We start from the raw sequence: 16327 nt of genomic DNA on the forward strand, positions 1-16327 counted from the left end.
TTATTTCTAAAAAACTGCACAAAGTAGATGAGCTTATTCCCCTCTGCACAAAATATCTATGAGATACACCCTTGCTTTAAGAGATCTGAAAGGAAGGAAAGAGAAATAAATGCACTTTTTCTGTCTTAGTCATCTAGTTATATTTATCATAATAAGGTATGAAACTATGAAAGGCAAAAATATGGAGGTTTTGCTAAATTTCTTTTATACATACCCAGCTTCAATTTCTTGGCTAATGCATCGATTTGAATGGTGGGATCAGACCCCATGGACAGGAAACATATCAGAGGTGTTCGTGTATCACTTTCCTCCCAAGTTTTCTCCAGATTTAAGATAACTGGTTCTGTGTACTTCTCTTCTAAAGAATCTGCAATATACTTTCTTGCCTGAAAAACGGTACGGTCTGGGCACCAAGACCTACATATGTATACAAGTTAGATGAGAAAAAAATCAGTGTGTTCATTTTTCATCCTATCTAATTCTTAACACGTCAAGAACACATAAGAAAGAAGACAAAAGCAAATGCTCTGAATACAGATGTCTGTAAGAAGTATCCCTCTTACAAAGGTTTTCTATTTTCTATTCCTGATGAGTGCAAATTTAATCACGTGCTCTTGGTTCCTGGCGAAGAGTAGTTTAGAGCCAGTTCTATTTTTTTTTTTTTCTGGATGGAATCTTAGAAGCCAGCTGATTGAAATGTCTCGTTCCAGAGCTTTAATTATTTTAAAGAAATAACACCAATGTGTTTTATTTGCTATTACCCCTAGTAATTGATTGATAAAACTTCAGGTAAGAACATTCAAACTAATACAGCAGCACATTCACATATTCACATTCATTCTTTTAAAAATTATTTGTTGAGTACCAACTACATGTCAGACCCTGTTCTAGAGCACCAGGAAATCAATCACGGCCCAAAGGGAGGTGTCCTGAGAGAGTTCCAGTACATGGTGGGGTCTGGGTCAACCCACCACCCTCTCTAAATCTCTTCCCTTTTTAAGAGGAGGATCAAGGTGTCAACAGTAGGTTGATTATCAACATTTCACTTAGTATTGATGTAGCCTCTGTTGTAGCAGTTTCTGCACACAGCAATACACAGAGAAAATGTCATTTTGCTATTTGCTATTTTTGATCACAAGTTCTATAGATTCCTAATTGTTAGTGAATTACTCTATTCACGTGACATAGATTTATTTTTAAGGGTAAGGGATAAATGCCCATTCCAAAAAAGCTTCTCCTTGCATGCTGTGCAGACCACATGGTTACCGTGACTGATCGGTCTCAGTGACTATTATAGCTGGGGAGAGAAAACAGCAGGTAGGGCTCTTGCCTAACATGAAGTCAAGTGAGGAGCCAACTGAGGCTTGATCCCCAGCATACCCCATGGGTCTATGAGCACTTGCGGAGGTAATTTCAAGAACCAGGAGTGTCTCCTGAGAGTCTCGAGGTGTGAACCAGAACAAACAAAAAAAATCAAAGTGTGACAACATCCAGCATACATACAACTGTTTCTTAGAAGTGTTGACTCAGTTATGTTGACTTAATTAGGAATGACACAACTGCTCCAACATGACCCTACAGATCTATGTTACGCCTCTTCTTCCAACTTCACTCTTCTACCTAGTCCACCAACCACATATACATAGAGGGAGAAAAGAGAGAAGGATGAAGTGAGAGATTTCTTTAAACTGAGATATTAAGAAACACGAAAAGTGAAAAGAATGTTCTTTCTTCATATCAGTTTCAAACTTTTGCTTCATTTTAATAGCATCTATATATTTTGATAGTGCAACAGCCCTGCTTTTCTCAGATAAAATTGAGTTTCAGTACATAAACTAATTGCCTTGTAACTTTCTGAGATCTACTTGAGAAGCAAATTCAACAATAAATGATTCACTCAAAAGAAAATGATAAATAAAGTTAGTAATGAAAGCACATTTTTCTTCTTTCTTTTTGCTAAAAGCACTGCCATTAATTCATTGTCAAAATATACCATTCTCTTCCATAATTTCCCTTTTGGTTTGCTTGACAAGGAATAAATTATTTTGGCCCGAACTGCAATTTTGAAACACATACAATTTTTACAATAACTTCTGGGACTCAGTGAAAAAAACTCATTGAGGTAAGAGCTGTAATTTAAAAATACAATGAGTGATCATCTAGACCTGATAATACATATTCCCACCTGATAAGTAAAAGCTTGTGACAGGTATCTAGTGAGTCATTATATCCATCGGGGATAATTTCCTCCTCTGGTGCATCTTTATCAAACCAGATTTTCCATCCCTTCTCATTACGAGATATCTAGAAGAAAAAAAAAAGCCAATTAGCAAACCAAGAAGATAAAGCTGAACACATCAGATTAGGTTCTGAGTAACCTTTGAGGGTCAGTATTTATTGGCAGATAAATTTTCAGACATAACCACACAGTTTGCATTTCTCTTCAGAATCAGTGACTCAAATAATGTGGATATTACTATTCCCTTTCAGCTTTCCTTTACTCTTCTACATTATTCACTGAAATTAGGATCCTGTATCAATTATACAGAATTGTTGGTCCGGAAAAATCAGAGTGTGGTTTGCAGGCTCACTTTATTTCGAGGACCATGGGAGTGCATGGTGGTGTTGGGCAGCATCCCTGCCCTCTGCCCACTTCATGAGAGTTGGACCCCTCAGAATATCAGGGTCATCCAAAAGGAACTCCAGACACTGTTATACACTCTTGGGGTGTCGCCCAAAGTGGCCCTTGCCTGGGAGCCACTGACATAAAGCACTCCTATATCCAAACTCCTAAATGACAAAATCAAAACTGTTATTTTTCTGGAGATGCCCTGGCCCAGAACTTTTGAGAGCCTCCACAAGCTGGTCTCAAACAGCTGTTCTTTCAGAAACAGGGATTAAACGGCAGGTCTTCTGGGTATTAAAAGGTGTTCCCAAAGCCCAAGCACTGTTTTCACAAACTTCTAAAGTGAAACACTGTGAGCTTTTCACCACCCCTCAGCACTATCAAAGTGCTCTTACACTTCACTGGTGAGCACATTTACAAGGCAGAGGTAAGTGCCAATAGCATCTAGAAAAGACTTATACATTGAAGTAGTTAAAAATGCAGACGGGAGGATTCTACTCCTAGTTCTATTATGCCTGCTTTTTATTGAGGCATAGAAAGGCTAAATAACTGTCCGAAGTCCATACCACGTGAACTATTTATCATGTGGGATGTGTGTTGGGAGTGGGGGGAAGCAGAAGGAAGGAGCGGGAAACAGGCAGGCAGACAGAGACGGAGAGAGCAAGCAAGAGTGAGGCAGTTGCTCTGTAACTTTGCTGCTTTGATGTCCATGCTCAGGACACTGAGTGAGGAAGATGGAGGAAGGGGGTTTCTAAAATGGTTCCCAACTATCTTGTCCCATTGTCTATAGTGGGGCTGGGGTTTGCTGCAGATGCTTGTAACTGCATGCTCCTGACTACAGCGCCCCCTGCAGGTCTACACTTACACGGGCTGAGAGTCGACAAAGCCAGGGATAAGAGGGTGTTTCTTTTGGCCTTTTGCTGTTGAGCCTGTTTTCAGACTCCACCACAGTAGAGCTATGGGGGTGCACTGCACATGTGAGGGGCAATGGAACGATTTCCAGTCACTCACACCTTTTCTTTTTCTTTTTTTAAATTTTTATTAGTGAAACACCATGGGGTACAGTTGTCGACTTACACATTTTTGTGCTTGGGTTTCAGTTATACAATGATCGAGTACCCATCCCTCCACCAGTGCCCATTCTCCATCACCACTGATCCCAGTATCCCTCCCAACCTTCCCATCCCCCCAACTCACCCCATCTCTGTAGCAGGGCATTCTCTTTTGTTCTCTCTCTCCTTTTGGGTGCTGAGGTTTTCAAGAGGCATTGAGTGGCAATCATGTTTGGTCTATAGTCTACTTTCAGCATGCATCTCCCATTCTGGGAGGATCCTCCAAGCACCCTTTATTTGGTGCTCCCTTCTCTATCTGAGCTGCCTTTACCCCTAGAGTGTGCGGCTGGCCTCCAAGCCATGGAGTAAACCTCCTGGTACTTATCTCGGCTATTCTTGGGTGTTAGTCTCCTATTTTGTTACTTTATGTTCCCCAGATAAATGCAATCTTTCTATGTCTGTCCCTCTCTTTCTTACTCATTTCGCTTAGCATGATACTTTCCATGTAGTACCACTTGTATGTAAATTTCATGACTTCATCTTTCCAAACAGCTACATAGTACTCCATTGTGTAGATGTACCAAAGTTTCTAGAACCAGTCATCTGTTCTCGGGCACTCAGGTTTTTTCCATATTCTGGCTATTGTAAACAGTGCTTCAATGTACAAACAAGTGCAGATGTTACTTTGACTGTACTGTTTTTGGCTCTCTGGGATATATTCCCAGGAGTGGTATTGCTGGGTCAAATGGGAGCTCAATTTCTAATTTTTGAGAATTGTCCGTACTGTTTTCTAAAAGGGCTGAAACAGTCGGCATTCCCACCAGCAATGAAGGAGGTGGGAGGAGCTTTCTCGCCACATCCGCGCCAACACCAGTTGCTTTTGTTCTTTTGGATGTAGGTCAGTCTCTGTGGACTCACACCTTTTCTTGATCCTCCTTAACACAAACCGCTTTTCAGGAAATGGACAGTTCCACCTAACTGAAAGTAAATTTTTAACTACTTAAAAATTACTTTCAATCTGTAATTTTTGGTTGAAAATATTTTAACTTTCAAAAATGCTGACTGGTGGAAAGTATTTTTTTTAAATTTTGGTGGTAGGGGGCAATCTCCCAAGCAGTTTTCTGGAGTCCTTATGTCCCATCCTGGTGATACCTAGTCAACAAAGCTAGCAGTCCATATAGGAGCCTGAGAACACGAGGCTGCTAGGGCCTTTTGAGGACTCCCTGAGTAACCCAGGCAGTACTGGGGAACTTCCAAGCCTACACCAAGCAGCAAGGCCAAACTCAACAGAGCTCAGGGAACCATGTGGTGCCAGAATCAAACTCAGGTTGAGAACATGCAAGCAAGGTCTAATCCTTATATCTTTGGATGCTGAAACTATTTTTATTTTCATTTATGAAACAAAATCAACTGGGTAACAAATCTTCTTTCCTTCCCTTAGAGAGACTTAACTGAGAGTCTCCCCAGAAATCTTTCTGAGAATGATCTTCCTTTCACTTAGACCTATCCAATAGTGTCAGAGGAGTGGGAGAGAAAGAACTTAGTGGCAGGCAAAGAGCATGAGGTCAATGACAGCAGGGACACTTATGAACTGTCAGGCCTCCTGTCAAGTATTCTTATACTCTTTGCACCTTAGTAGCTTCATCTGTAAAGAGAGGTCAATAAAACTTCCCTTACATGTATATTGTTATAGCAAAGTACTCATTACAGAGTAGCAGGAGTAGTGACCAGATTTTTCACAAGTTCTAGAGTTAAATTGACAAAGATATATCTGGAGAATCCCGGGGGTGTGAGCCCACCACCCACCCAAGCAGAGCCCCGGCAGCTGAAAACCTCCAGAACCCAATCGCTGCCATGCTCAGAGATGAACTCCACAGGCTCTGGATGAGCCTTCTCTGGTAACAAATTGTTGAAAAACTCAGTTATGCAGGTTTTGTGACTGGAATCTCCAGGCTTGCACTAACCCGGAGATGGGTGATATACCCTCATCCCCCTGTTCTTCTGGGAGCCTAGCAGTTATACCCATGAATTGTCTCTGGTGCCGGATAAACTCATTAACATGATTCAGAGACTCATAAATAAATTTCAAAAGAGAACAACAAGCTGTAGAGATGATTCTTTCCTGTGGCTATACTGCAATGCAAATCTCACTATGCACTACAAATAGAACCCAGTGACTTCATATAGCTGACTTTGATCCAATCATGAGTGGAGAGGCAAAGCATCTGATTAAGGTTCAGAAATACCACTAAACTCAGCAATATAATGCTCTGATAAGAGAGGAAGGGAAGGATCACTTTGGACTGGGGTTGGGTGAGAGTCTGGGGAATACTGTGCTCAGGGCTTGCTATTGGCTCTGTGCTCAGGGGCTACTCTGGATGGTGCTCAAGGGATCATGTGTGAATCTGGGAATAAAATCTGGGTCTGCTGTATGCAAGGTAAGTGCTTTAACCACTCATCTTCATTATAATGATGTATTTTTTAAGGAATTAAAATTTTTCATCCTCAAATTCAAATTTGTACAAGTTATTTGACATAGCAAAAGTAAAAGTGTAAAAGCATTTACAGATTCACATCAGAGGGGTATCCCATTTTTATCAGCCACTTAAGACATCATATATGACCCAGATCTGCACTGGGGGAAGGTGGTTACTTGCACCTATATACATACCTGTCTTCTGAGTCCTTATCAGACGCTTCCGTACAAGACCTGGTGTCTGCCAAGGACACCATTGTGTGGCTTCCTTGGGGTGGAGGAATGGTCACAAGGACCCAGTGAAAAGTCCCAAGTATATTTGAGTTCACAGATCTGCACTGTTCTCAGGAGTGGATCCTAAGTGGTGCGCAGGGATCCCAATCCCACCAACACTCAACCAATCACACAGCGGCTCAGTGTTAATGCCTAAGGAGGCGGCGTTGCTTCGACCTGCTGTGCCAGGGTGATCCCTTGGATCCTGGTGGCGCTCGGGGCTTCCAGGACGCACCTGACTGTGTTCAAGAAGCCCTGAGGTGCAGTGATGTAACCTGGCTCCAGCACATGCCCTGTTACTCTCTCCCCTAACTACAAGTCTGCATTTTCATCCAGACCTTACTTACCTGGTTCATAATTTCTGCAAATTGCGGTAGTTTACTCAGCTCTACAAGATTCAACCAGGTCATATCGAGGATCCAGCGAAAAGGTTTGGGAGGGCAGGCTTTCAGATCTAGAGCTGCTCCTCCTGCAGAAAGAGGTCACCGTGAATCAGGTCAGTGGGGCTTCATTTCCAGAAATTTATTTTCTTATAATAAAACTGAGATAAGCACATTATGGGAAAAATGGGGAAATTGGAAACTAGTTACTTTATATTTATATAACTTGTAATTATCTTTTTCTGGGGTAACATTTCCTTCATGTCTCAGAGTTCTGTTTGCTTAGAACATCTTATAAAATACAGGGAGGAACTTCTTTCATTTTTTCCCTAGCCAGGAATTTTCCTCAAATAGCTGAAGTTGTAGGATTGTTTACTGTACTTTTTTTTAACAGTCCAAAATGTACAATTTTATATTTATTAGGTTGACTTTCTTAGGAACAAGGGAGATGACTCAGAGACTGAAGCCCAGACTTGCGTGCTGGAGACCTGGGTTTGATAGCCAGCACTTACTGCATGGTCACTGCACTGCGAGGAGTAACCTCTCAACTGCCAAATTCCAAAAGCTTCCCTAGAATCTTCCTCTTGCTGTCTCACAGGGCGGGGAAGGGTCTGAGATGTTTGTATCTCACATTCGTTTTGCCTTGGACTCCTTCACCTTCCCATGAGCGTTAGTGAATCAAAGAATCAAGTTTCCAACCTGTTTCTAATTCCTATCTACATCGTTCCCAGGGCCACATAGGCAGATGGGACTCAGGAACAAAGACAAAGAAAGATACGGAAGTGTGCTCCCCGCCCCACTTACATCCCCCAGAGACAACTCTACTAAGATTTCACATGCTTCCACGTCTTCCCTTCCTCACTGCTCAGTAGCCCCCAGCACTCACCCAGGTGGTGTTTCTTCATGGACCCCCTATGGCCTCCTGTACATGCAAGGGCCAGGCAGCCCCTGAGATCACACAGCAAGTGCGAGACACAGGATCTAGGCTCCCAGAAAGGCACACACTACTTCCCCCTACCCACACTCTTTGGCATGAGAAGAAATAGGAACCAAGTTGACATATTCCAATTTCATTAGAAAGGCAAGAAATAAAATGTGTATTTAAAGGAGACAAACAACAATGAAATTCCAAATGGTTTGCAAATCTTCTACAATTCTAATCTAATATTGAGTTTGAGGAAGAAATAAACTGGAGAAAGCCAACTCGTAGATTAAAAAGAAGCGATAGTTTTCAGTTTATTAAAAACAGGATGATGAGAGTAAGTACATTGTGTCCTTTAACCTTGGAGCAAGAATTTGGAAAGACTACATTTTCCTCCCCAATTATTCCTCCCCAATTATCCCTCTGAGCGGGTTGAGCTTTCCTCCCCGCCCCGACCAGGGCTACGGCAGCCGAAGACCTCCAGGACCAGCCACCACCATGCTGAGACCACTCTCCGCACACATGAAGGTACTGGCAGAGGGACAAAGCCACGCGGGTTCCGGGGCCGAGACCTCCAAGCCTACTCGAATTGGAGTCGAGCATCTTCCACCCAGATCCTCCAAATTCCAGTAGGCGGGGGTCACACCCACCACCTGGCCCCCTGGCGCCGTGTAATCCCATCAGCGGCCAAGACTCAGAGACTATAAAATCCCGATCCCGGACGAGACCAGTGCAGTCTCTGACCCCGCGCCTGGGTGTTCCTTCCCGGAGTCCCTTGGAGGGGAGCGGGTTGAGCTTTCCTCCCCGCCCCGACCAGGGCTACGGCAGCCGAAGACCTCCAGGACCAGCCACCACCATGCTGAGACCACTCTCCGCACACATGAAGGTACTGGCAGAGGGACAAAGCCACGCGGGTTCCGGGGCCGAGACCTCCAAGCCTACTCGAATTGGAGTCGAGCATCTTCCACCCAGATCCTCCAAATTCCAGTAGGCGGGGGTCACACCCACCACCTGGCCCCCTGGCGCCGTGTAATCCCATCAGCGGCCAAGACTCAGAGACTATAAAATCCCGATCCCGGACGAAACCAGTGCAGTCTCTGCCCCCGCGCCTGGGTGTTCCTTCCCGGAGTCCCTTGGAGGGGAGCGGGTTGAGCTTTCCTCCCCGCCCCGACCAGGGCTACGGCAGCCGAAGACCTCCAGGACCAGCCACCACCATGCTGAGACCACTCTCCGCACACATGAAGGTACTGGCAGAGGGACAAAGCCACGCGGGTTCCGGGGCCGAGACCTCCAAGCCTACTCGAATTGGAGTCGAGCATCTTCCACCCAGATCCTCCAAATTCCAGTAGGCGGGGGTCACACCCACCACCTGGCCCCCTGGCGCCGTGTAATCCCATCAGCGGCCAAGACTCAGAGACTATAAAATCCCGATCGCGGCAAATGCGGCCGCGCGACATCTTATTATCTCTTTCCTACTTTGGACAAACTTGCAGGCTATCGAATGTAGCCTGCCCACAGGGCAGAGTCTGGCAAACTCCCCGTGGCCTACCAAATATGCCAAATACCAGTAACAATGATGGGTCTCATTCTCCTAAAGAGCCGTGAATATAATCTCAGGGCTAGGATGAAAGAGACGTTACTGGGGCCTGCTCGAGGCAATCGACGATTAACAGGATGATGAAATGAAAAATGAAAATTATCCCTCCATTGCATGGCTTTGGTTGCTATTTCTATGTTATATCATTGCTATCTAATTTCTTTTCAATTGTTCAATGTTTCCTTTCTAAATGTCTGTTGGATATCTCAAATTCAACACATCTGTTTTGAAAGCCTTCTCTTTTTGGAGGGGTGTTTTATGGAGGGGCTGGAGCAATAGCACAGCGGTAGGGCGTTCTCCTTACAAGTGGCCAACATGGCCGACCCGAGTTTGATTCCTCCGCCCCTCTCAGAGCGCCCGGCAAGCTACCGAGAGTATCTTGCCTGCACAGCAAAGCCTGGCAAGCTACCCGTGGCATATTCGATATGCCAAACACAGTAACAACAAAGTCTCCAATGGAGACGTTACTGGGCCCGCTCGAGCAAATTGATGAACAACGGGAGGACAGTGACAGTGACAGTTGTATGGAGGGGGATTGTATTTCACTGCTCTCTTCAGAGTTAAACAGGGACACAACACCTTGCTTTGGCTAATGAACTATAAGCATATGTAACTATACCATTTATGGTTAAACATAACAGCCAACAACATTTGGCACATCCCTATTCCTCTGCAATATTAATTTTGTAGGTAATTTGGATTCCTGGGTGATACTGATTGCATGTTGGAAAGAGAACATGCATGAGAAATGTGTCATTACTGTGTTAAGTGACTGGCAGGTTTGGATTAGTTTTATGAACACAAAACAGTCCTAATACTGACTGAAACATTGTATCACAAATTATTTATCAATTTATCTCTATTGCCATTACCTTTTTTGAAAATGCATTTCTTTTTCCCTCTCTTATTCATTTATCTTATTCTTTTTACTTTGTTTAAACACTATGGCTTACAGATCAAGACTTTGAACCCAGGCTCCTACATGCGTGTCATTCCTCAGGCATGCAAGCCAGCATTGAAAGCTTTTCTTAATTCTACCTGTCACCCAGGCTCTATGTCCAATGCACTTTCTTCTTTGAGGAAAGATGGGGAGTCAGTACATGATTAAACCATGTGCAAAAAGAGCAATTTCTCTTTGAGGTATAAGGGGGAAATTTTAGAAACCTAGGAAATATAAATCAAAGGAAAAGATCGGAACTTTTTTATCCATGTCTCAAGTACTCACAAAAATTACTCCAGTATTCAACAAAGATGTATTTTCCAATCTTTTGCTGCTGCTGCTGTTCTTACCAATCACATGTGACCTTTCCTTTCTTTTAGACCTATTGCTTTATTTTTAGCTCTTATAACCCTTGTATCTCTTAAAAATTTGTAAATCTTAGATTATTTTGACTTGTTTTACAAGCACTTAAAAAACCCTAGTACTCTCTCCCTAGTTTGAGACTTTTATCTCTTATAAAAGCAATGACTGGTTTAATCCTCAGGTTTGCATAGTAGGTTCAATATACACTTGTTCAAGTCAGACTGAAGTGAGAATATCTGTTTTGTTATTTTTTTAATAACTTTTAACATGTAGATAAGTGATAGAAGCAACTTCAGACCTGATCAGATCAGTGTGCCGCTGGGTCTTTTGGTTTGTGAGCTTGTTTTCTTAAATCTTAAAAATCACTTAAAAATTCCTTTGCTAAAGGAATTTCTCCTTGGCTCATCATTAGCGACTTTTTTTTCTCCTTACCATTCAGGCCTCTTTTTTTTTTTTTATAATTTATTTATTTATTGAATCACTGTGGGAAAAGTTACAGAGCTTTCGGGTTTAGGTCTCAGTCATGTAGATACCAAACGCATTTCCCTTTACCAATACTCATTTTTAACCCCGAACCCCAATAGACCCCCACCTCCCACCCCTCCCAATTCTTATGAGGCAGATGAGTTCTAGTTAATACTCTATCTACTTTGACTAGATAGATTATTTTGATAGAAGATGCACAATTATTGTTTAGAGTTTACGACCCACCCCCCACAATCAGACATGCTGAAACAGCGTTGTGAAATGATTTGCATTCTACAACTTGGTTTAAGAATAAAATGATGTCGCGTGGCCGCAATAGCGGCCGCGCGGTTTTGAATTTCTGCTATTTTACTTATTGACCCTGGAAGAATTTCTATTAAAAGTTAGCTAGTTAAGAGATTGGTTTCTGTGCCCTGGAGTTGTGGCCGTGCCGGAGAGCCGCTCGTGGGGGGCAGCTGGCGACCTCGCTGGGGCGTGGGGGACGGCCCACAAAGCCCCCCTTCCCATGAGGTCCCTGCCGCTCCCGCCAGCCCCAGCTCAAACCTGCTTTCCACAAGGCTCCCGTGCGGCCGCCATCTTTCTTTCCAGAGAGGAGCGGGCGGGACCATTCAGGCCTCTGAATCAAGGGTGGCAACCACCAAACTTCACTGAATTATAGATGTCAATAAAATACTTTATTGTGATTGGAGTGATTGGAGCAAAATAAATGAAATCAGGGGAGTTATCAAGAACTTCACTTTCACCAGGATCCTACTTCTGATAGGAGGAGGATTTTCATGTGGCCTGGATGCAGACTGCAAGACTCCACCTTTTCATCAATAAAGTGACTGTGGCTTTTCCCCATTTGCTGCAGGGGACTGACCCCAGGGCCTGGCGCCCGTGCTGCATGTGCTCCACTGCTGAGTCAGCTCCTCAGCCCACTCCTTATTTCTTTACAGTCTCATCGTAACCAGATTGATGGTACATCAAAGAGCATATTCAAACCCTTCGCTTATCCACATACATCACCTTTGATGAGAGCCTGAAATTCCTTGTGCTTGACTGTCCCTCTCTGAAGATCGATCTTCAAAGTCATGAGGAGTACAAAGAGAAATTTGTGGCTCTCATACAAGCCTCGGACAGAGTAGATAAAGACTTCATACGTCAGAAACTCAATGATATTAACAATTCTCTTTTGTGGTAGCGGGGACTTCTCAGATCTGCAATACATTTTTTCAAATATGAGATATGAAAAACAATTTCTAAACGAAGATACAAATAAGCAAGCAACTTATTTAAGTGCCTCCTTGCAGGAGGGCAGCAGAGAGGGGATGGTAGCAAGAGCTCACTTGGCCATGGACTGATCAAATAACTTCAGAAACTGGGCCAGAGAGGTCTGGTACATGATGTTGACCATGCTCATTTCTGTGATGAGGAAATAGAGGATGCTGCCACGGGTGGCTGCAGGCCGGAACTCCTCTTGAGCCGTGTTGATTTTGATCTCCGTTTCTGCGGCCACATGAAGCTTTTCACTGACCTCGGCTGCTGTCTGCTTGGTGGTGCGAAGGACACCAATGAGGGATTCATCATCGACTAGTGAACCTAAGAACAAAAGAAGAAAATGAATGGTGGGACCAAGAGCTGCAAAGTGAGATGCACCCTTTTTGAAATCGTCTTGTGATAATAATTCACTTCCTCCAAGCCCACATGGCAGAAGAGCAGAACTGCAAGACAGTGAAGGCTTCCAGACCCAGAGCCACCTGGAGCCTGAATCCTTTGAGAACATTCCTAGAGAGGAATTAACTCCCACTATGCCGGAAATTCTCAAAAAGAGATTCTCAAGGCAGCGCAGGTGAGGGGTCTTCACATGTTCGAAGCAAAACTATTCTCCCGCCACCACCAGTGACTTTGGTTGTTTCTAGGGCAACAGGCCTCCCCTTCCTGTCATCTTGCAGGATCTCCAGTTTGTCCACTCTGCTGCTTTCACATGTGAGCCGGTAGCCTGAAATGACCCAGATGCTCTCTATGCCCCCTTCGCTAGTAATACTGTGGCCACAGGGAACTCTGGCCTTTCTACATCACTGACAAGACTGGGGAGAGAAGGAAAAGGTCTTACTGGCAAGAAGAAATAAACATTTTTTGAAGGTTTTAAACAGTTCTTATTTACTTAAAGAAACATTTTTGAGGGTTTTAAACAGTTCTTATTTACTTATTTAGCTGCAATAATGCTGAAATTCATGGTAAATTACTGCACCCCACCAGCATCAAAGTGCCCACTGTAAAATAAACTGCCCACATTAAAATAATGTAAAATAAATTACATTATTTTAATAGAACCCCCCCCCCCCCAACAGTTCCTATGGCACCTTCAGCCTGATCTTCACTACCTCCCTCACCAATCCCCCACTATATCTTGTAATCCAAGGTTTGTCATCATTTGATATTAATTATTCCCTTGTTTTGTTTCTCTGTATACCATGATGAGAAAGACCATCTGGTTGTCTTTGCCTCACAACTTACTTTGCTTACCCCTTCAGTTCTTTCCATGTTTCAGGGTACTAAAGTAAGTAAAAGTAAAGGCCCTCCCGTTGATCATCGATTTGCGGGCCCAGTAACGTCTCCATTGGAGACTTTGTTGTTACTGTGTCTGGCATATCGAATACGTCACGGGGAGCTTGCCAGGCTCTGCCGTGCGGGCGAGATACTCTCGGTAGCTTTGATATGTATTTGATATGCCAAACACAGTAACGTCTCCATCATGAGACTTGTTGTTACTGTGTTTGGCATATCAAATACATCACGGGGAGCTTGCCAGGCTCTGCCGTGCGGGCGAGATACTCTCGGTAGCTTGCCGGGCTCTTCGAGAGGGGCGGAGGAATCGAACTCGGGTCGGCCATGTTGGCTGCGTGCAAGGCAAACGCCCTACCGCTGTGCTATCGCTCCAGCCCTATCAGGGTGCTACCGGATTTTTATCTTTTTGTACTAAATCTTAAGTTTAACTTTAGCAAATTCATTATTTTAATAGAAATTACTTGTTGATGAGAAATTCAGCTTTTTCGGTGTTCTTGGGGGGGGGGGTATGGTTGAGGGCACACCTGGCAGTGTTCAGGGCCTGGCTTTGTGCTCAGGGATCACCCTGATAGGCTTGGAGGGATCACACAGGGGATCCAGGATCAAACCTGGATCAGCCTTGTGTAAGACAAATGCCCTACAGTTTTAAGGTGCAAAAAGATACATAGGTGATGTTAGATTTATGGCCGGGCTGTTGAACATGAGCTATGCTTCTGCTTATCCCAGAATTCCTGGTGGCAGGTGAGTGAGGTGCAGGCAGCTACTGAGTCCCCCATCCCACCCTCATTTCCTCAACCCACTACGGGCAAAGGGCATCCACAATGTCTTTTACATCTAGGCCGCTCCAGGGAGGAGCCCCAACTCCCCTTGTGAATGTCAGGAAACTGGGGGTATGGGAGAAGTCACTGGACTAAAAAGCCGATCAATTTCCCAGCTTAAGCAGTGCATGCAAGACAGAAAAAGGGACACGGGGCCAAGATCACTGTGAAGTAAATGAGACTAATGCACCATTGCCCTCTGCAAGGTTAAGATCTTTTTGTTTCTGACTTTACGGATTAAAGTGCTGGTGGGCATTTTTTAGAATGAGACTTCTAGCAGATGGAAAAACTTAGAATTCTAAAATTTGCCTGTTTAGTATCCTAAATACAGAACAACATTGCGTTTGTTGGCCTTATTTTTCTCTGGCTAAACTTTTCTACACTTTGCAGAGAGATGAGACGCCCAGGGCAGGGTGAGGCACGTGGTATGGTCTCCCCGTCAGATGCCTTCCCTGACTGCCTTGGGAAGGAGTGTTGGGAGTGAGCATGTCTCTCTTGTAGAACACACAGCTTATCCCCCTCTAAGGTGGCTGCATTTCAATGCCAAATGTAAGCGTCAATTTAAAAGAAATACAGACTAGGTACATTAATGTCCTTTGGGCAAGCAAATTAGTCTGTTACGAGTTACCCAGCTCTAGTGGGAGCCTTTATTTTTCTCAGGTGAGAACAATTCTACCTAGAAACCTGTGTTAGTGGTGAATGCTCACTCTCTTCTCTAACTAAAAAATCAGATTCTAGATGGAAACTGCCTCACTGGTTTTGGCATTGATCACTCAATGATTTTCCAGCATCTGTAATCACAAGGGGCACTGAAAAGTGTGTGTAAGAAATCCTTATTCAGATTTGACCATGATTTGACTATGTCTTAGGAACAATACCTTTCGTAGCACTTAATTTATAAAGGAGGTTATCTTCAAGTTCTTTCATCTTCCTCTTATTTAAAGTCACATCCTCCAAAAGTTTAACTCTTTCAGATTCTAACTCCTGTTATTAAGAAACAAAAAAAAATAGTGTCACAGCTCTAACAGTTATTACGACAATCCAATTATTTATGGTCAATTTTCACATGATTATCATTTATTTAATTATTTAAGCACTGTTCAGGGGTTGCTTCCAGCTCTGTGCTCTGTGTCACTCCCAGCATCACTCAGAGGGCCATGTGGAACTGGGGATCAAAGCTGGCCTCCCTCATGCAAAGCTCATACTCACCCCATTAAGCAAGCTCCTCCGTTAGCAATTTTTTAACGTTTAAATAACAAAAGAAATAACTATAATCGGCCAAATCTATCTGAATTTGTTTCTCTGGACAATTTTGTAAAATTAGGCCTCTTAACTTTGAATTTCTATAGCACTTACACCAAACACATATGGCACAACCCTGTGCAAATAATTTTACCTGATTATTGCCAGTTCTCTTCCCAGTTCTAAAAGTACTTAAATTAGAGTGGCCTTGCTCTCACTTCGGTGAGAAAAGCAAATTTTATCTGAGGTCAGAAGTGGTAGAAAGAAAAAGGCATTGGAACTAAAAGACCAAGGGACCACAGACACCAAATGTGAGTTCTTGGCTTGAGACCTGCCTATACGTACTCCAGGTTCTTTGTCAATACAAGTTCATTTCCATTGTCCTGCATCTCATTCTACCAGCAGGGCTAAGATGGATGTTTGGAAGGCTTTTTTAAAAAATATGGCGGTAAGGTTTCTGCTAAAGAGCAGTAAATAGTCTCAGTAACATTCATAGCATTCCCCTTCTGATCTTGCACCTTTAACAAAAATTTTATCAAAGAAGTTTTTTTAACTACCTAGCTGAGGAAGTTTCTTGCTTCAGAAACTGAACCTGCTTCAGA

The 16327-nt window shown here is 43.5% G+C and overlaps 1 protein-coding gene across 1 annotated transcript in view; it reads right to left on the reverse strand.

Moving 5' to 3' along the window:
* Window positions 1-16327, reverse strand: part of DNAH8 (dynein axonemal heavy chain 8) — a 438788-nt gene that overhangs the window by 75559 nt on the left and 346902 nt on the right. The window contains 6 exon segments of the mRNA XM_056137311.1: window positions 215-417; window positions 2186-2304; window positions 6775-6896; window positions 12124-12314; window positions 12444-12696; window positions 15362-15467. Of these exon segments, the coding sequence (XP_055993286.1) occupies window positions 215-417; window positions 2186-2304; window positions 6775-6896; window positions 12124-12314; window positions 12444-12696; window positions 15362-15467 (994 nt within the window).

This window comes from Sorex fumeus, unplaced genomic scaffold, assembly GCF_029834395.1.
Source record: "Sorex fumeus unplaced genomic scaffold, SorFum_2.1 ptg000123l, whole genome shotgun sequence".
NCBI lineage: Eukaryota > Metazoa > Chordata > Mammalia > Eulipotyphla > Soricidae > Sorex > Sorex fumeus.